The 21,583-nt window shown below is 38.4% G+C and overlaps 1 protein-coding gene across 2 annotated transcripts in view; it reads right to left on the bottom strand.

The window, feature by feature from the left end:
* Positions 1-1,904: 1,904 nt before the first annotated feature.
* Positions 1,905-21,583, bottom strand: part of UBQLN1 (ubiquilin 1) — a 42,287-nt gene continuing 22,608 nt past the window's right edge. The window contains exons 4-11 of one of the 2 annotated variants that reach the window (XM_059657015.1): positions 18,703-18,965; positions 18,073-18,231; positions 17,211-17,442; positions 14,188-14,330; positions 10,795-10,878; positions 9,233-9,348; positions 8,554-8,722; positions 1,905-3,868 (exon numbers count right to left, since the gene is read on the bottom strand). In XM_059657015.1, the coding sequence (XP_059512998.1) occupies positions 3,716-3,868; positions 8,554-8,722; positions 9,233-9,348; positions 10,795-10,878; positions 14,188-14,330; positions 17,211-17,442; positions 18,073-18,231; positions 18,703-18,965 (1,319 nt within the window). In that variant the 3' untranslated portion in view covers positions 1,905-3,715. The remainder of the gene's footprint in view (positions 3,869-8,553; positions 8,723-9,232; positions 9,349-10,794; positions 10,879-14,187; positions 14,331-17,210; positions 17,443-18,072; positions 18,232-18,702; positions 18,966-21,583) is intronic. The other variant, XM_059657016.1, reaches the window with a different exon arrangement.

A 21,583-nucleotide genomic window follows, 5' to 3' on the forward strand; every position in this document is an offset into this window, starting at 1 on the left:
AACTTTAAAGAGGTTTCTTTAATGCAAGACTTCTTGTTGACTTTAACATGCATAATATAAACCTCTAAGAGAGGAAATACAGTACATTATGTTTCCCTGCCTTAATCACACCTTTTTTGTTTTGGTTGAGTACATAGATCTGTGACCTAGCTTCACTTTTATCACTAACTAGAGGCCTGGTGCATGAATTCATGCATGGGTGGGGTCCCGCGAGCCTGCCCCAATCAGGGCCAATTGGGCAGGGCTGGCCAGGGGGAGGGGCCGCAGGCGGTTGGCCAGCTGGTCCCGCCCCCTGGTCAAATTCCTGGTTGAGGGGACAATTTGCATATTAGCCTTTTATTATATAGGATGTTAGTGACATTTTTATCTGTCCTATTTTGCTGTAATTTGCCTATTAAGTTAACATAGTAATAATGTCTCCCCAAACAAAAAAACCCTTATTAACTATATTTAAGCCAACTCAAACTCTAATTCTGAAAAACACAGAGTATCACAAATTCCCACTTGGGAAATAAAATCCTGAAATACTATTTTCACCACTCCATTCTCTCTTTTTAATATATTTTTATTGATTTCAGAGAGAAAGGGAGAGGGAGAGAAAGAGAGAAACATCAATGATGAGAGAGAATCATGGATTGGCTACCTCCTGCATGCTCCACACTGTGGACCAAGACCACAACTGGGCATGTGCCCTGACCGAGAATTGAGCCATGACCTGCTGGTTCATAGGTCAACACTCAACCACTGAGCCACAACGGCCGGGCTCACCACTCCATTCCTTATTCAATCTACACTAATAAAAGAGAAAAATGGTAATTGGCGTACGACGATACCCTTTTCATTGGCTAATCAGGGCTATATGCAAATTAACTGCCAACTATGATTGGCAGTTAACTGCCAACAAGATGGCGGTTAATTTGCATATGTAGGCACAATGCAGGGAGGCGAAAGGGAAAGCAGGAAGAAGCCCCCTGCCACTGACAGTGATCGGAAACCCAGGGGAGAGCTAAGAGCTGCCCCCCAGCCATGATCGGAGAATCAGGCGCCTTTGCCGCCCTGGCCAGTGATAGCAGGGAAGTAGGGGTGGAGCCAGCGATGGGAGCTGGACACAGTCGAAGCTGGCAGTCCCGGGAGCTAGGGGTCCCTTGCCTGGGCCTAAAGTGGAGCCCACGATCGCGGGGCCGCTGCAGCTGCGGGTCTCCGCTGCCCGAGCCGGACACCTCTGGCGGAGGCGTCAGGCCTGGGCAACGGGCCGATCCTGCGATTGGAGGGTGATGGGGGTCAACACCTGAGGGCTCCCAGTATGTGAGAGGGGGCAGGCTGGGCTGAGGGACACTCCCCCCCCACACACACGCACACCCAGTGCACGAATTTCGTGCACCGGGCCCCTAATTTGTAATAATCCAATATGAGAACAATTTAAGCCTACAGTATTTTAAGTGTCTTTTTAATGCTTTAAGCCTATGTGTGGGAGGCAACCAATGATGTGTCTCTCTCTGTCTCTACCCTTCCATTCTAAAAAAAAAAAATCAAAGGAAAAAATATCCTTGGGTGAGGATTAATAACAGCAGAAACATGCAAAATCATACCACTGCAGCAGCTGAAAGGTACTGAAGAGATCACCAGTCCAGTCTGCCACATAGGCCCCATCACTATTTTTATAACAAAGAAATCGTGATGCCTTTACTCAGTCAACTAGTCAGGTATCAAAAAAAGCAGAAGCGCTCAGGTCACCTAACATTCCAGTACAGTGTATGGACATATTTTAACTAGAGAAACTTTAAAAATTAATAAAGAATAATCTAAAACATGATAGAATCTGAGGTAAATCAACTCTTTAAAATACATGGTCAAAGAAAGAAAAGAAAATTTTTCCCCACAAAAGAGGCAGAACAAATGAAATGTAAAAGCTAGAGATTTATTGTTATTTTGTGATTAATAACTGTCAAATTGGTTATGACACTATCCCACACTGTATACCACCATTCGCCAGTACAAGATTTTAAACCAGACTGAGGCATAAGGCAGAGAGAGCAAAGACACATGAGTAATCCTGAACAACTTCTTCTAGCCATGCCTCCACCTTGACCTTCATACAAGTTTTCCTCTTGGGGAAAGTGTCAGAACAGTGCATGGCTGGTGGGCAACTTGACCTCTTAACCCTTTTAAATAGCAAGCAACTTACAGAAGTAATACAATTCAACTTGTATTTCCTTTGATTTTATTGGTCTGAACTCATTTTAGGTAACTTGAACATTTTAATTTCCTGTACATGAGACTACAATGACCTAAGAGAATACTGAACCAGAGTCAGCCAAATATATTACTGACCCAAAGTTATGTTTAATTGGTCCTAAAGGAATGTACCACACCAACAATTTGAGAGTTAGGCAAACAGAACTTCTCTGAGGAGGAAAGAAAAAGGCTGTAGAACAGCCAAATGTATTCAACATTGTTAAAACGGCTCTTGTTTATCACCCCTGAATGATACCTGTTTACTACATTATATGCACAGAAATCCTAACAGAACCTTGGTTACACCAGTGTTATTTAGGCTGGCCCACTCCAGGATAGATCCCCACCCCCTCCCCCAAGTTCCCCTCTCTGAGGCTCTGAAAAGCACAATATTTACCTATTTCTTAATAAACTACCGAAACACTTCAGAAACAAGTAGCTCACAAATCATTTTAAATTCATGTATTGCCTGTGCATGAGAAATCTGATAAACCCAAAAGATAGATCTATTTTTATATGGCAATTAAAAATAACTGAAACATCAAGACACTTTCAGTGAAAGCAACATTTCAATTACAAACTGTAATGCCTGTTAAACTACCTATGGGAGAAGCTGAAAAGTCTTAGGCAAATGCACTTTTGGGTTATATTACAGTGCTCCTTCTGTCTGCACAAAAATTAAGGTAATTTACAATTAATCATTGAATGTTGAGACAATGTTACATTATGTTGTCTGTACAATTAAATGTCCTTAAAGAGATAACCAGAATCAGCTTTTCTACTATATAGTCAACAAACCTAACTGGCACTTTTGCTGAAAGATGTTTATCAAAGATGCTGTAAGATTCAACACAATTAGGAAATATTTAACTTTATTTCCTTATCTTTACTTTTTTATTTATAAGTTTTTCCAAGATATCTACTGCTGTATGTTTCTAGAAATGCATTCCCAAATGTGCATAATATATTGTATACAAATAAAGTAAAACTGTCAGTAGTGTAAATCTTACAGCATTTTGTTTGCAAAAATACATGCCAAAGTCACAATAAGGAATATTGTAACCACAAATTATAGAGTGCAAATGATTTGCTTCTTTTAATGCTTTTATTCTACATAAATTACTACCATAGGCTAATGTTTAAAAAGCAAATAAATTGGACAGATGCAGGACAAAAATCTGTTCACCCACTACAAAAGGTGAAGTTTTTTTTTTAAAAATTACAATAAATGCAGAAGTGTTTGATGCATGCAGTAGCCTTAAATGAAAAAGCATTGATTCCCATTGTTCCACAAGAAAAATAAAACCACACAGAGAAACCCACATTATCTTACTGTACTCCACCTTAAAATGCATCATATTGGGTTTGTTTATAACAGCACAGAATTCCAAAAGTCAAAATGAAATAAAGCAGGTATTTTAAAGATTTAAGAGCCGTTATCAAAAATAAATTACATTTTTTTCAAGATACAGAAATGCTGCTATGATGGCTGGGAGCCCAGTAATCTTTCAATAGCCGCATTGATATCACCTCCTGTTGCGATCAGGGCTTGCAAGTTTGCTTCACGGTTCAAAAACCCCATTGCACTGAGTTGTTCCAGTTGTTGCTGAAATCTGACTTCTGGACTCTGTAGCTGTTAAGGAAAAAAAAAAAAATTAACCAAAAGTCTAAGCTACAAAAGCACTGGCCTCTCTCTCTCTCGAAACATGTTCAACATATTTAAAAGACTTCTAGCACTTTATTTTGCTAATTTATACCTAAACAATCATGTCAAATAGATCACATACTTAAAATTTTTTTTAATAAACCTCAACCATTCTTTACATATATTTAAGAAGCTCATAAATAAATAGAAAGTCTATATATGCAAATAGCTTAGAATTAGATTACTTATTTTGTAGCTATTGACCAACTGGGTAATTATAAAAGCCATGTCCTTGTGTATAAAATTTTAAAGTTCTAATGAGGCTTATTTCTTCACTGGCCAAAGTCTTCAGAGAGAGTTCCAGTTTCAGGCCCACAGATTTCTGACAATTCAGCTGTGTCATATCTTTCTTCAGAGATGAGGTTAAGACAAAAATACATAAATGATTAATCAACCCTGGCCAACCTGATAATGGTGAAGTCTATAGATTATTCAACTTATATAACTCTTTCCAACAGCTAAAATCATTTTTCTTATTAAGTCCATGAATTTTTACTGAGCCAGAGCTATGCAAGTTACTGAGGATACAAATACTTGTGTTAGATAAACCCTGTTCTGTTTACTGTATTTAATAAAACTTGAAAATCAGAAAGCATGCTATATTTTTGCCAGGCAGAAGTTTGGAGGCAACCTACCATACCAGATTTGAACTATAATCATCTTTGTTCAATGGCAGATTCTTGGTAAAGCCAATAAATACTTCCAAATACAAGAACATTATTATGAGCCCGCATTTTTTAGACCTATTTGTGAGGTATATTCATGTAACACCAACTTACCACAGGAAGTAGTAGTGAGGTAGTTAGGATTTTTTGAAATCTTTTTAAATTTTTTCAATTGCAGTTGACATACATTGTTGTATTATTTTCAGGTGTACACTCCAGTGATCAGGCATTATAAAACTTAGGTGATCATTCAAAAAAATCTCATACCCACCTGACAGCATATAGTTATTCCCTACCTGTACTTTACATCCCTATGACTACATTATAACTAGTTTGTATTCTCAATCCCTTCACCTTTACACCCATCTCCCCTCCCATCTGTCAAAATGTTCTCTTATATATATGAGGGTTTCTGTTTTGCTTCATTTATGTCAATTTTTAGATTCAACTGTTGATATTTATTGTCATTTTATTGTTCATATTTTTTATCTTTTCTTTTTTTTCTTCTTAACGAAAAAACATTTCATGTAATACTGGTTTTAACTCCTTTAGCTTTTCCTTGTCTGGGAAGCTCTTTATTTGACCTTCCATTCTAAATGACAGCTTGGCTGGGTAGAGTAATCTTGGTTGTAGGTCCTTGCTTTTCTTCACTTTGAATATTTCTTGCCATTTCTTTCTGGCCTGTAAAGTTTCTGTTGAGAAATCAGATGACAGTTGTATGGGCACTCTCTTAAAGGTAACTAACTGCTTTTCTCTTGCTGCTTTTAATATTTTCTCTTTGTCTTTAATCTTTGGCATTTTAGTTATGATGTGTCTTAATGTGGGCCTCTTTGGGTTCATCTTGTTTGGGACTCTATGCTTCCTGGGACTTGTATGTCTATTTCTTTCACCGGGTAAGGGAGGTTTTCTGTCATTATTTTTCAAGTCATTTTTCAATTTCCTGCTCCTGCTTTCTCCTTCCAGCACCCCCATTATGCAAATGTTGGTATGCTTGAAGTTGTCCCAGGGCTACTTACACTTTCTTTTTTCTTTTTGCTGTTCTGATTGGGTGTTGTTTCCTTACGTTCCACAAATTCTTGATTTTGATTCTCAGCAGCCTTACTCTACTGTTGATCCCCTGTAAATTATTTTTTATTTCAGTTAGTGTATCCTTCATTCCTAACGGATCCTTTTTTATATTGTTGATGTTCTCACTAAGTTCCTTGAATTTCTCAATAAGTTCCTTGAGCACCATTATAACCAGTGTTTTGAACTCTGTACCTAATCGTTTTTTCTTGCTTCCCATCATTTAGTTCTTTTTCTGGAGATTTCATCTGTTCTTCCTTTGTCTCTGCATTTTGGTTGCTTCCCTGTGTTTGTTTCTATATATTAGATCTGCTGTGTCTCTCACATTTGGTAGAGTTGCCTTGGGTAGGGGTGCCCTGTAAAGCACAGTGGCTCAGCCTCTGCAGTCTTCTGAGTTGGGCACTTCAGGTGTGCCCATCTGAGCTGTGTGTACTGTCCTATTGCAGTTGAGCCTTGATTTATGTTGGTGTCACTGGGAGGGGTTGACCCTCAGGCCAATCACTTGAGAGGACCAGCTGCTACTACAGTGGAAGAGCTGCTGTGCCAAGATATCCCTCCTGATTTTAAACGACCGCACGTTGGGTGTGAGACCAGACAGTGCTGAGATTCTGCTCCAGGTCGCTGTCCCTCCTACCAGTCTTCATGTGCTTCTTCTTTAATTCCTTAGTTGTAGTACTTCTGATCACCTAGATTTCAGGTGGTTCTGAATGATTATTCTGTATTAATCGTTTACCTATGCTGCCATCTTGACTAGAAGGATTTTTTTTTTTAAATCAAAATACAGACTATAGTTGTTCAGGAAATTATTTGGGATAACCAAGTTCCTTATTCCTCCCTGACAAACTTTTATAAAATGAACATCTTATCTAATAAAAGAGAAACATGGTAATTGGCGTACGACCGCTACCCTTCCCATTGGCTAATCAGCGAGATATGCAAATTAACTGCCAGCCAAGATGGCGGCCGGCAGCCAGGCAGCTTGAAGCGAACATGAGGCTTGTTTGCTTCAGTGACGGAGGACTCCAACGTTCCCCGCCTGCAGTTTAAGAAACATTGTAACGAATATAGAAGCTAAATAAAACCCCAGAAACCAGCTTCCAGCGAGCTGGGAGCTCAGAGCTGGAGTTGATACAGAGTTTCGATTACAGAACCGAAACAAACCAGATACCTGCTTTCAGGAGCGGAGGCCTAAGAGCTGGAGCCTCAGAGCTAAAGCTGGCCCAGAATTTAAAAAAGAAAAGAAAAAAAGGAGCGGTTGGGAGCTCCCGTCACCCGCCAGCCTGAAAACAGCCCTCAGCCCCTCACCCAGACTGGCCAGGCACCCCAGTGGGGACCCCAACCCTGATCCAGGACACCCTTCAGGGCAAACCAGCCGGCCCCACCCATGCACCAGGCCTCTATCCTATATAGTAAAAGGGTAATATGCCTCCCAGCACCGGGATCAGTGGAGCCGAGAGGCCTCCAGGCACCAGGATCAGCGTGACAGGGGGCAGAGCCCAAACCCCCTGATCGCCCTGCGGCTCTGTGTGTGACAGGGTGCAGCGCCCCAACCCCCCCCTCCCACGGGCCCTGCTCTGTGTGTGACAGGGTAGAGCCATAACCTCCCCATCGGCCCTGCCTTGAGTGTGACAGTGGCGGCGCCCCAACCCCCTGATCGGCCCTGCTCTGTGGGTGATACAGGGTGGCACCCCCAACCCCCGCCCCCCCACGGGCCCTACTCTGTGTGTGACGGGGTAGAGCCATAACCTCCCCATCGGCCCTACCCTGAGTGTGACAGTGGCAGCGCCCCAACCCCCTGATCGGCCGTGCTCTGTGGGTGATAAGAGGGCGGTGCCCCAACCCCCTGATCCGCCCTGCTCTGTGTGTGACAGGGGGCGGTGCCCCAACTCCCCTATCGCCCCTACTCTGTGAGTGACAGGGGGGAGCTCCCCAACCCCCTGATGGGCCCTGCTCTGTGGGTGATAAGAGGGCGGCGCCCTAACCCCCTGATCGACCCTGCTCTGTGCGTGACAGGGTACGGAGCCCCAACCCCCCTGATGGGCCCTGCTCTGTGCATGACAGGGGGCAGCGCCTCAACCCCCTGATCGGCACTGCTCTGTGCGTGACAGGGGGTGGCACCACAACCTCCCTATCGACCCTGCCTTGAGTGTGACAGGGGGCGGTGCCCCAACCCCCCAATCGGCCCTACCCTGAGCATGACTGAGGGTGGCATCACAACCTCCCAATCTGCCCTGCTCTGTGCATGACAGGGGGCGGTGCCCCAACTCCCCAATTGGCCCTGCTCTGAGCCTGACCAGGGGCTGCACCTAGGGATTGGGCCTGCCCTCTGCCACCCGGGAGCAGGCCTAAGCCAGCAGGTCGTTATCTCCCGAGGGGTCCCAGACTGCGAGAGGGCACAGGCCGGGCTGAGGGACCCCCCTTTCCCCCCAGAGTGCACAAATTTTTGTGCACCGGGCCTCTAGTCTATATTATAAAAAGCCAGTGGACATAACGCCATAATGACCAAATGACTGGTCACCAGGAGGTGCATTGATGGGTCCAGTGGCGGCGGTGGCGTAATTTCGCGCACTGGGCCTCTAGTATTTAAATAATTTTCAAATAGGGACTCCAAAAAAGAATGAATTTTAAAGACATCTTATAAAAAATAAGGCAAAATTTTAGCATTTCTTCTCTACAACTAAAATGTTTTAGTGTCTAATATAGTATCAAAGTTAACAATTTTTCTAAGGCCTGCTTTAGAATAAATATTCTTAAGACTGTACCTTCAGATTATAATCTGAACCCTAAAAGACTGCCACTTTCTTTTCTTTCATTTTCTTTTGAGAGGGGGAGGGGATTTCTAACATTAAGGCATGTAAAGTGTGAGCAGAAAAGAATCACTACCTGAGGATTTACTGCAGCAAGAGCCTGCAGCATTTGTTGGATAAACTGCTGGTGTCCAGGTTCCGTGGTTCCTTCCGTGGGTCTTGGGTTTTCACTAGGGGCAGAGCTAGAGCCATTGGTTCCTGAAGAGCCGCCAGTGCTTCCTAATGTCCCCAGGCCAGGAGTAAAGCTAGGGAAAGCACAAATTGGTAGTAAACCTAAATTCCTGGACTTGTATGTCTATTTCATACAAGAAGCCAGACCAGGGCAGCTGGTAATAAATCAGTAACATTTTAACATAATAGTAGCTAAGTTAGACTAAGTGAGAGCTTTTTTTAACTTTGAAAGCTCTGAAAATAATCTCAGCAGTCTTAGCCTGTGTGGCTCAGTTGTTTGAACATTGTTCTATGCACCAAAGGATCACAAGTTTAACACCCAGCCAGGACATATGCCAGCGTTTGGGCCTCGATCCCCAGTAGGGGGCATGTAGGAGGCAGCCAATTGCTGTTTCTCCCTCACATCAATGTTTTTTTCTCTCCCTTTCTCGCTCTCAAAAATATATATATATCTCTCAATAAAAATCATATTAAAAAATAAAAAACTATCTCTTAGCAAAAGGCAAAATGATATTAAGCCTAATATTCTCCAAGAGAGAAAGTAACTATCATACACTTTCATAATCTTCCCCAAATAAGCCTACCCTGGGATGAGGCCAGGTGCTTCCGTTGCTAATGTCTGCAAACCCTGTTGAATCTGCAACAAGGCCTGCATTGCTCTAGGGTTTGACATTGCCGATAATGTATCAGGATTCTGCATCTAAGGAAGAAAGAAAACCAGTTGTTATTGAGGGATTACAATCAGTGAAGGTAAAATTCAAATGTTTTCTTTGCTATGTTTTTGGAGAAAAGTAAAAAACTGTACTGTTAAGACACTGATAATCCATAATTTCTTTCCCAAAATAAATACAAGAACCTCCTCTCTGAGAGCAAACCTAGTGTGCACATTTTTACTACATCTCCTCCCAAATCCATCATGGAAACCAATTTTTCATAATAAAAGACAATTAGGAGATCCTCTGGAAGCCACACGTTCTCCTTCTCCAAAGGAAGATGAAAATATTATTTCTAAGTGACAACTCCAAAAAGCAAAGTTAATGTAACATGGTAATATGGTGAAAGCCACATATTCCTCCTGACCAAGTGTTACCTGTTGCTGATGTAACAATTTTACCAGTAAACTACACTCTAAAACAAGTTCCAATTTGAAGTTAATACATATGTCCTGAGTTCAGCTTCACTACTTCCAAATATACAGCACCTGACTAACCAATATAGATAGGCTTGCATCATTACAATAGATCAAGAGCACTAACGAATCTTGGATAATGTTTTACATGCCTGAGAATCATTTACATAATATTTAACAGACTGAGAACTACAAAGACTAAATAACTTCATAACACCAAGACTGACTTCTTTCCTATCTTTGTAAGTAATAAAATACCATGGCAATCTCAAGTACTTTTCAATAATAAAAATCTTCCTTATATGACAACGACTATTTTAATCCTGCTAATTCTGAGTTTGAGGAAATGAGATTTACCTCTTGAAAAACAGGCATTCTATTAATTTGGAGGAAGTAAAACTTTACAAAGAAACCAAACCTGCAAAATAGGATACGGTACCGCTTTCCAATTACTCAAGAATAGTTAATGTATAACATGACACAATGAAGCACTTCAAAGTTAGTATAATGAAAGAAAATGGTTTATGCATTAACAAAGCATTCAAAATCCTAAATTCTCAAAAGCAAAAACAAAATGGTCCTTTTCTCAGAATTTGTTTAAGAAATCAAGCAGACCTAGCCAGTTTGGCACAGTTGGCCTGCGGACTGAAGGGTCCCGAGTTCAATTCCAGTCAAGAGCACATGCCGGGGTTGCGGGCTGAATCCCAGTAGGGGACATGCAGGAGGCAGCCAATAAATGATTCTCTCTCATCATTAATGTTTCTATCTCTCCCTCTCTCTTCCTCTCTGAAATAAATTTTAAAAATTCATATAAAAAAAAAGAAATACAAGCAAAAACAAAATATCAGCAATGAAATGGGGCTTGGGTAAGATCAAGCTGAATTCTCTTTGAAATGATAGCATTATCAGACTTTATTCTATGTTTTGCTATCAATCAAAGAGCAAAGAAAAATGTTTATCAACAAACTTTTTCAAGCAAACCATTACTGAAGATAGCTAGCATCTTTTCTTACTCACTTGTTGGAGGAAAGTTGGGAGCTGTTGTCTCATTTGTTCTTGAAGCTGAGGATTTCCAGCAAATAGGGGATTATTCAGCATCATCTATGGGGCAAGTGTTCAAACAATTTTAACTGGAAATAATTGAAACAAGTAATGTACCTTGTTTAATAGTCTATCTTCCCCCAAGTGCCTAACCTGGCACTTAAAAAACGAGGAAGGTAGAACATGAATAAAAAAGGAAGGGAAGATACTGTCCACAAGAATGATCTCCAGGAAAAAAAAAAAAAAAAGGCATCTTCTCTCTCAATGAGAATGGTGATCATGATAATGACATGCAATATTCTAAAAATTAAAAGCAATCATTCTTAAGCTTTTCTTTGAGCAAAGGTGAGTATCTGCTCTTGAAAGAGAAATGGGAGTAACTGGCATTCATAGGGATACATATTCTGCTACACTGACAGAATAAACAATACAGGAAACTATACTTGGCTTGTTTAGACACCTCGACACACAAGTGGCAAGCACAGAGAAAATCCAGATCTGGAACCACTATATCTACCTGCCTACTATAAAACAGCTGATATCAGGTCCAGAAAAGTAACAGCACAGAACAGCAACCACCTTGCCAGAGAAATGGAGCTGCTAGGTGAAAATCAGCCCAGGACTAGCATCAACAGATCTCTGAGGAAAGTATTAAAATACTTTTAAGACCTGAAAGATGTAAATCCATTTGAGAACACCAAGATTCAAGATTAGCCTCTGGATTTCACCTCACTATTACCAGAGAAGAGAAAAGTATCATGTTGCCTAACCTTCAAATAGGTATTAAAATTAGAAAGTCAGGGTCAATATCAACATGATGCTAGATACCTGAAAATAAAATTACAATACACAATCAACATAACCAGAAACGAATTCTCATAATTTTAAAAGACAACTTTTGTATTGGTTTTTCTCCAGAGTGAAGAATCAACTAAAAATAATTTGCTGTTAGTCTACTTACTGGCCTAAATTTGGGGGGAAATGATCCTTGCCCTCAACTAGTTAATCATATTTGAAATAATTATATGTAAATGTTGGAAGTAGAGAGAATTCCTCTCTTCCTCCTTTAGTTTAATCTATTTTGCAAAGTGGATTAGGTAATTTTTTTTTTAAGTGTATAAAACAGGCCCTAGCTGGTTTGGCTCAGTGGATACAGTGTCAGCCTGCAGACTGAAGGTCCTGGGTTGATTCCAGTCAAGAGCACATGCCCAGGTTATGGGCTCGATCCCCAGTAGGGGACGTGCAGGAGGCAGTCAATCAATGATTGTCTCTCATCATTGATGTTTCTCTCTCTCTCTCCCCCCCCACCCCTCTCTTTTCTGCTCTAAAATTAATAAAAATATATATTTTTAAAGTATATAAAACAGGAAGAAGTCAATGTTTTATGGATAAATAGTATTTATTTCAAAGTGACCAATAAGTTCATAGTAAATAAAGTAATACCTGCTATAGATCAACAAACCTGTTTCTTTATTGGCTCCAGTCAAATACTTTATTATTATAAACATATTAATGAAGTTTATCACATTTACCTTCCAGAATTCATGTTATTTGAAAAAGCATACCACCTTAAACTTGTTTATTCTTTCTCAGAAAATCATATCCCATTTGATTAGGATATTTCTCCTAACTTACCTGTTTACATAATAATATTTTTTACACTCAGACTTTTAAAAAAATATATAAAAATCAAAATCAGAATAGAGAAGTATAAACTTAATCACCAGAGTATATGGTAAATGTTCCTAAATTATCGATAATAAAAGACATCCATATCTAGCCTACTTTGTCAACATTTTGCTTTAAAGTAAAAATACAGTAGAGGAAAGTGCTCAAGTAATTTTATAAATGTAGAATTGTTAGTAAAAATAGCTAGGAATGTGCCTGTTAAAGTCAAAATTTTAAAGCAAAATGTACATTCAATGTTAATTATTAGTTAAATATACATTTAAAAACATACAACAGTATCACTTTACATACATAATTCCACTTTTAAGTGCAGTAATCACAGTAAAGTGTGGCATTTAATACTTATATATTCAGTTTGGTAATTTGCATATGAATAAAACAATATTTTATAAAATATACCTACACTATACAAAATTAAGATTATATAAAAATTCACCCCAAAACTTGTTCTCTATTTCTAATTCCACAAATTTTAAGAGGGCAGAAGTTATTGCTAAGGATTATAGTTTAAAGATATCTGCTATATACTTGAGTCAATTAAGACTACAGACTTTAGGAAATAAAAACCACTTCATGCCCTAACCGGTTTGGCTGAGTGGATAGAGCATCGGCCTGCGGACTCAAGGGTCCCAGGTTCGATTCCGGTCAAGGACATGTACCTTGGTTGCAGGCACATCCCCAGTGGGGAGTGTGCAGGAGGCAGCTGATCGATGTTTCTCTCTCTGTCATCAATGTTTCTAACTCTCTATCCCTCTCCTTTCCTCTCTGTGAAAAATCAATAAAATAAAAAAAAAACACTTCATTTGACATAATGATGAAAGTGATTATCTTTAAAAGCTTCTAAAGTTTTAGAAATGGAAATAAACTATAAAGGAAACTATTTTAAATTTCCAGCATTCTACAGAGGCTGTTTTTTAAAAAATAGAAAATATAATTTACAGGTGATCAAGTCTTGTTTCATATTCTCTAAAATTTTCTAAGACCAATGGTTCCTTAATCTAGAGACACATCAGAATCATCTAGGAAATGTAAGGGTTAAACAAAGAAAAAGATCCAATGCAGTTATACCAAAACTTCTCAGGATGGGTGGGATGTTCCCAAGGTGATCCTTCATATTCAGCTAGGGTGGAGAGCCACTAACTTTTTTCCTTATGGCCTCTTTAGTAACAAGTTAGAAAATGAATAAAGGACCAAGTATACAAACTTGGTGGTATTGGGAGAGTGAAGGGGAAAGGGAGAGATCCATAATGGAAAGAATGAGAACACCATTCCCACAAATCTCTCTCTGCCTGTAATAAACAATTTAAGGCTATTTTATAACAGCCATTTGAAAATAACTATTACTCAGAATCTGTGTGATCTAATAAATAAAAGTATTTCAAATGTATTAACACTGTTCTTAATTACTTTCAAGACTTACATTTCACAAAAGGAAGCAAATCAAAACTTTTGTATTCTTTTCTTAAATCAACATATGTATATACAAAGTTAAACCTGTACTTCTAGCCAGTGAATGGCCAAGGTGAAGCTGCAAAGTAGCTTCAAAAAAGTAGATGCACTTTACCTACTTTTCTAGTGTGTTAAGGTAGCACACAACACAAATACGACAAAATCACAATTATTTGAGCAGGCTGTTTCAATTCACACTGCACAGCCTTTTCAGTACAATTACAAACTCACCTGTGCAGCAAGGTCAGGATTCTGGCTTAGTGACTGCATCATGCTCCTCATGTAAGGGGCAGACAACATGTTTTGCATAAGTTGTGGGTTTTCAGTTATTTGCTGCAACAAGCTCTGCATTCCTGGTGTGTTGAACATACTAGCTGAAAGTTTGTTTAAAAAAAAGATCACATTGTATCAAGGAAAAGATATGTAGACAAAAGTGAAAGTTTTAAAACAATCTCGTATACACTGTGCATTTTAGCAATCACTGATGAGAAGGCATATTACTTATCAATTGAATAAATAATTTTAAAACTAAGATCTCCAATACTACATGCTAAATATATACCAATAAAGGGTAATTTATGGATTTTAAACATTTTGGTTGCATTCACAGTAGAATCACATCTAATGGAAAGGTTAAGTTCTATAGTCAATTTAAGTAGAAGTTGGATATGGTCAAAATTACTATTGAAAAATCCCATAAAATAAGGAAATCTGAGCCAACTGTTCCATTCCACCAGGATCACTTAACTAGAATCACACTGAGCACTCAATATGCTCACACTTAGTAAGAAGGAAGCCTTCTCACCAACAAAATAATAAGATGGACTCCATCCCATTTTCATTGAATACTGACACTCACTGATCAAAATGGCAGATACGTTTAACATTTCAGAAATCAGAGAGCACAGTGACTAAGGGTAGTGTCTGGAGTAAGATTACCTACATTCAAGTCTAATCTAATTATGTAATCCTGGGCAAATTATTTGGCTCCTTCATACTTTAGTTTCCCCACCTGTAAAAATGAGGTAAATGCTATCTACTTCACAGGGTGGCTTTGACAATTAAATTTGTTAATGTGCTCCAGCAGCATTTTTGGGGGACCTCAGAACAAGTGCAAAGAACACTTCTACCATTTCAAAATTCATTTACCTGTAATTGAGGACTATCACCTAACCTTCAATTAGAAGTGAGTAATCTGCATGACATGCTAAAAGCAAAGAAAAATCCTATAAATGATTTCTAACTGATGAATATGCTGTTAAAATCATATGCTTCTGGAAAATAAATACATATTGTTAGGCCTCTGTATCTGAGGGTTTTGCATCTGCAGATTCAACCAACCACAAATTGAAAGTATTCAGGGGGAAAAAAATCCAAAAAATGTCCTAAAAGCAAAAGTTAAATTTGTCATGCACCAAGCACTATGCTGAATCAATGTGAATGAGGTGATGTGCAGGCATGCTCTATATGTAAATATAGGTTATTTGCAAACAGTATGCCATATTATATAAGGGACTTGAACATCTATGAATTTTGGTAGCCAAAGAGGGTCCTAAAAGCAATCCTCTGTGATGCCAAAGGACTATATTTAAGTGAAGTAAGTAAAGCCTCATTATATATCAGTATTAATAGATGAACATTTGTAGTTGGTTCTGCCAAAAGGAAACTGTGTGAATGCCAAGGAAGTTAATGTCATCCCTAAAAAATAATTCTATTCCTATCACTTGTAAATATGTATGAAAAAATATTATACCCAATTATTGTATTTTTAACTCCATCATTTAAAAAATATTCCAAAATTTTGTTTTCTCTCATAATGGAGTATTTTCCATTTTGCCTCTTGACCTGCAAAGAGGTCCTTTACTAGAAAAATTTGTACCCGTTTTAAATAGTATCAAGCCATTACATTAAAAAAAAAAAAAAAAAAAATCTGAGTAAAACGTTGCAAAACTGATTTTATTGGTTAGACAAAAGTTGTTACTGTAAAAAAACCATGCTATAGTAGAAAAAACAATCCACTTATCAGGAAATCTGATTATATTGTTGTTCTTGTTGGCTCTAAAACCTTTAAAATGTGAATAAAGTATCCCTCTCAAAAGACTGTTAATAAAAATCAAATAGGCAGTAAGTAAAATATGGAACAGTTGATTTTTTAAAATTTAAAAATGGTTATTCAGATATTAACTAGGTTTAGTGTAACAATCATTTTATAATATACAGATATTGAATTGTTACATTGTACACCAAAAACATGTTATGTCAATTATACCTGAATTTTTAAAAGTGGTTATTACTTCAATTTTTATAAAACCCATATTACATCCAGAAATGTTAGCCACTGTATTCTACCACTGTGACCACCAATTACTTTCCCTATTCTGACTTCTTCCCTAAATAATGAATTTTTAAAATTCTTCATCCAGCATCTCACCTGTGCACTTCCTCTGCTAAGACACAGGGATCTTTTAAATCAGCGGTCGCCAACCTTTCGGACCTTGCGGACCACCGGCTGGCGACTGCTTTTTAAAATTATATCCAGTCCCTCTCATCTTAGGGAAGTGGCCCCATTGCTTTCATTTCTTCTCATTTATATGCCACGTATTAGGACTAAAATCATCACTCTGGCTACTGATCTTAGTAGACTAATCTTACCAGGTAAATATTTGAATAGTTGAGAAAAGGACATCCATTTATTGAGTCTAGTCTACAGAAAAAATAATCAAAAGTAAATTCCTAACCTGTTCACACACTAGACTCTCCAGCAGCTTTATACACTGATCTTAGCCCCACTGTGGAAGGACTGAGATTAAGCTCTGGGAAACTCATTTTTAACAAACCTGGCAGGTGCTCTGATGAAGCTAGTTTAGCATTGGTCTTAGGACTAGATTTTGAGAATCTACTGATCTAGAGTGTAAAACCAGGAAACATGTGCTCTAATAATGAATACATAAGTAACTGTATTCCCTAGGCACTTCAGTTTTCCTATTAGTGAAATGAGACAGCTGACCATCTAACTTCTCCCAAACCATCTTATGAGAATGCTAACACAAAACTACCTCTGGAAATCCTCACTACTATACTGCACACAACTAATCATTATATATTTAAAACTTTCTTAAACTGCCCCCCAAAAAAACCTTACAACATGAAAAGCTACTTGTCACACATACACAAAAACACAAAGAATAACAGCATTAAGAAAAGTCTGTTTTATTCAAATAAGAACAAAAAAGTGTGAGTTGTTATAAATATACCTCCTACTCCAGGTCCCAAACTTGGTGCAGAACTCTGCCCAGCAGTGCTGCTTGCAGTACTACTTCCAGTGCCCCCCACAGCGTTGGTGGTGCCTATGGAAGCTGATGAACTCTGAGAAGCCTGTGGAGCCCATGGATTGGGTAATGGATCTCTATTTTCTGTACGGGAAGGCTGACTACCTTCACCTGAGGACGTATTGCTCACTAAGGAAGCAAATGGATTACCACCAAACTGTAATAAAAACAAACACACACAAAAATTTTTAAGAGCTTTAGCTTTAAGTAACAGATATGGAACTTTTTTTTATTTTCAAGAGAAAGAGAAGAAAGAAATATCATTTTGCTCCACTTATTTGTGCATTCATTGGTTGATTCTTCTATGTGCCCTAACCAGGGATTGAACCTACAATCTTGTCATATCAGGACAATGTTCTAACCCAGTGGTTCTCAACCTTCCTAATGCCGCGACCCTTTAATACAGTTCCTCATGTTGTGGTGACCCCCAACGATAAAATTATTTTCGTTGCTACTTCATAACTGTAATTTTGCTACTGCTATGAATCGTAATGTAAATATCTGATATGCAGGATGTATTTTCATTGTTACAAATTGAACATAATTAAAGCATAGTGATTAATCACAGAAACAATATGTAATTACATATGTTTTCCGATGGTCTTAGGGGTCATGACCCACAGGTTGAGAACTGCTGTTTTAACCAAATGAGCTATTCGGCCTGGGCCAAATATAAAACTTTTTAATGAAAATCACATTCCCCATATAAAGGTAGCTCTCAATCACAAACATATTTGTTAAAACAGGAGCTATCCCTTAGCCTGAGCCTTGGAGCCAGTGTTATCACCTGTTCTTGCGCAGCACTCAGCATTGGTTCCTGAATATCTGTGTACATTCGCCGTAAAGCATTGTATCCCCCTGGAATGCTTTCCAGATTACTCAAGGCTCGGTCCTGGTTTCTCATCATTTCCTGCATCATTGCCGGATTCCTGGCAAGTTCCAATGTCTAAGGAGAAAATTTCCATTAAACAAAAAAGGGCACTAAAACATACATGAATTACTTTAACTGTTAACTGCCACAGCTAATTTTTTCAAGTTTACTAATTCTATGAATTATCACTCAATATATAAATCAGAAAACTATTTTAAATAATTCCTATTGGATTTCACCTCAAAAAGCAAGCTAATATTCAAATAATTAAAGAAACACTTTGTTATAAGTGATTCCCATCTCCTGAACTGAATTCTTGTTTCTTAAGTCTGCAGGATAACTGTTTATAAAGATCTTTAAAATATAGCAGAAAATTCAAAGTTCAAAATAGTCCAAATTAGTGCTTTATTGAGTTTTACTTAACAAAGATTAGGATTTCCTTTTTTAGCTTAGCCATATATATAGGACAAGCTTTTTAGGCATAAAAAATTGAATAATTAAGTAAATATATCCTAGCTAAATGGACTGAAAGAGCATTCCACATACTTGTCTCATAATATCTGGGTTATTCAGCATATGACTAATTTCTGGATTTCTCTGTATCAACTGCTGCATTTGTGGATTGGCCATAATTAACTGCCTCATCAGGTCAGGATTTGAAAGCATGCTCTGGACAAAGGGATTCTCCATGATCTGGACCATCATTTCAGGATTGGACATTAGTTGCCGCTGCATCTGGCTTTGTAGTTCAGAGAAGTTGGTAGAATTCAAACCCAAGCTACTTAGACCGGCAAGTCCTCCAAGGGCACCTAAGGGAATAAAGGGGAAAAAACACATAAATAAAAGTCAGAAATTTTACCATTAACAAGACTGTGCTCCATTAACAAAATGAAGATGCAAAAATATTAACTGAATCAATAATCCAACCCAGAAAACCATTCAAAAGCAAAAATGTAATTCCTATTTCATATATACATTTAATTTCTATAACTGAAATTAGCCAAAAATGTATTCACTCTGATACTTAGGTTTAAGTAATAAAGCCATCAAATATATATTCCAAATACAAAGCTATACAGTCACATGTCACATAACTGCCATTTTGGTCAACAACGGGCCATATATACAACATTGGTTCCTTAAGATTATAATGAAGCTGGAAAATTCCTATTGCCACCAACCTCTAAGGGAGAAGAAGTTGCTAGAGTTTAAGGTCTGTAAAAACACTTGAGCAATGAGATTTAGAGAGGCTCCAGGTGGGTGAAGACATCTACATGCTATTAGGGTGACATGCAGAGAGGGGGCATGGAAGCTCAGCATTGTCCCCGAACCCTCATACCTTGCCCGATGATTCTTTTCCATTTGTCTAATTCTCAGTTGTACCCTTTATAATAAACTGGTAAACATAGTAAAGTGTCTTCCTGAGTTCTGTGAGCTATTCTAGCCAATTATCAAACCTGAGGATGGGTTGTGGAAATCTTCAATATAGCCTGCCGGTTAGAAGTAGAGGTGGTCTGGAACTTGGACTATTATCTGAAGTAGGAGCAGTCTGAGCCCTTTAACTTACAGGATCTGACATTAACTCCAGGTAGGTAATATCAGAATTGAACTATTGGACACCCATGTGGCGCTGGAAAATTAGTTTGTGTTAAAAAAACAAAACAAAAAAAAACCGCCCTGACTGGTTTGGCTCAGTGGATAGAGCTTCGGCCTGCGGACTGAAAGGTCCCAGGTTTGATTCCGGTCAAGGGCATGGATGTTGGTTGCGGGCACATCCCCAGTAGGGGGTGTGCAGGAGGCAGCTGACTGAAGTTTCTCTCTCATCGATGTTTCTAACTCTCTATCCCTCTCCCTTCCTCTCTATAAGAAATCAATAAAAAGTATTTAAAATAAATAAATAAATAAAAATTTTAAAAACCACACCCCAAAATATGCCTAATGGAAGAAATGAAAAACATGCACTGGATTATACTTCTAACAATGTCTTTGCAGAAAACTAATTTAAGTTTAGCAATTTACCTATAAACTCTGGATAGTGCAGAGCTGCTGCCAATCAATGAGAGAAAAAGCCAGGACATATAACAGAATGAAATCATGGAGAAACAATAGACGCAAGAGGATGGTAAGTGCTTATCATAACACATTGACTTTGTAAATTTACGTAATCAACCAAATGCATTCATTCCTCACTTACTCAGCACTGCCTATATATGGCTGGTACTGTGCTACATGTTGGGAATAAGGTGACAAGAAAGACACAAGAACTACCCTCAGAACTTAATCTAGACAGACAAGAAAAAAAAAGCATAGTAAGAACTTAAATAGTCACAGGATATTATGGCATTATCTAAACAGGATGGCTGCTTTCTTACAAGATGACACTCCAAGAGTTTGGAGAATAAATAAGTTGGCAAGAAGACGTGGACAGCATTGGGATAAGATTTAATACTAGGAACAATAAACATTATATACATAAATATTAGACATAAATATTATAAGTATTGATGTATTCTTGAAACAGAAAAAATACAGAATGACTAGAATGGCACATAGCAGTGCTCACTTAACATTCAACCTGTAGCCTTGTATTTCTTTTGCAGTTGGACAGTCCCAAGTGACTAGTTATGGCCAAAGGACTATAAGAAATGATGGGTATCACTTCTGGCCAAAGTACAGAAGGTTGTGTCTTCTGTCATGTTCCAAGATGGCAGAATTACATTAGCTTGAGTCCCTGAAGACTGTAGATGAGGCCTCACTGACCAGTGAAAAGCATGAGGAAAAGCTTTGGAGCAGGAAATTAAGCTTTGTGGTAATAAACCGCCAAGTTTGTGGTTATCTATTACCACAGGGTAGCCTATCCTGACTAATATAATTATTGGGAAGTGGTAAGAAATGAGGATGGAGAGACAGATAAGGGCTAAAGCAGAAAGCAGAATAGTCACTTAAGTTGTTCTTATTCTAATAATAACAATATGGAAATGACTCAGATTTAAAACCACTACAGATTTAAAAAGTTGAGAACCTAAAACAAGTAGTTAGCAGTAATTGCCTATGGTGGAAGAAAGACATTTATGGTTCAAGAGATTTGGTAGGAGAGAGGTAGTGGTTTGAGAGGCAAGATAATTTGTATTGTTTTCCTTTGCTTTGTGAGGAGACACATACAAAAGCTGAAGTACTTAGAGCAGTGGTTCTCAACCTGTGAGTCATGACCCCTTTGGGGGTCAAACGACCCTTTCACAGCGGTCACCTAAATACATCCTGCATAGCAGATATTTACATTACGATTCATAACAGTAGCAAAATTACAGTTATGAAGTAGCAACGAAAATAATTTTATGGTTGGGGGTCACCACAACATGAGGAACTGTATTAAAGGGTCACGGCATTATGAAGGTTGAGAACCACTGACTTAGAGAATATCAGGTAA

This window comes from Myotis daubentonii, chromosome 11, assembly GCF_963259705.1.
Source record: "Myotis daubentonii chromosome 11, mMyoDau2.1, whole genome shotgun sequence".
Lineage (NCBI taxonomy): Eukaryota > Metazoa > Chordata > Mammalia > Chiroptera > Vespertilionidae > Myotis > Myotis daubentonii.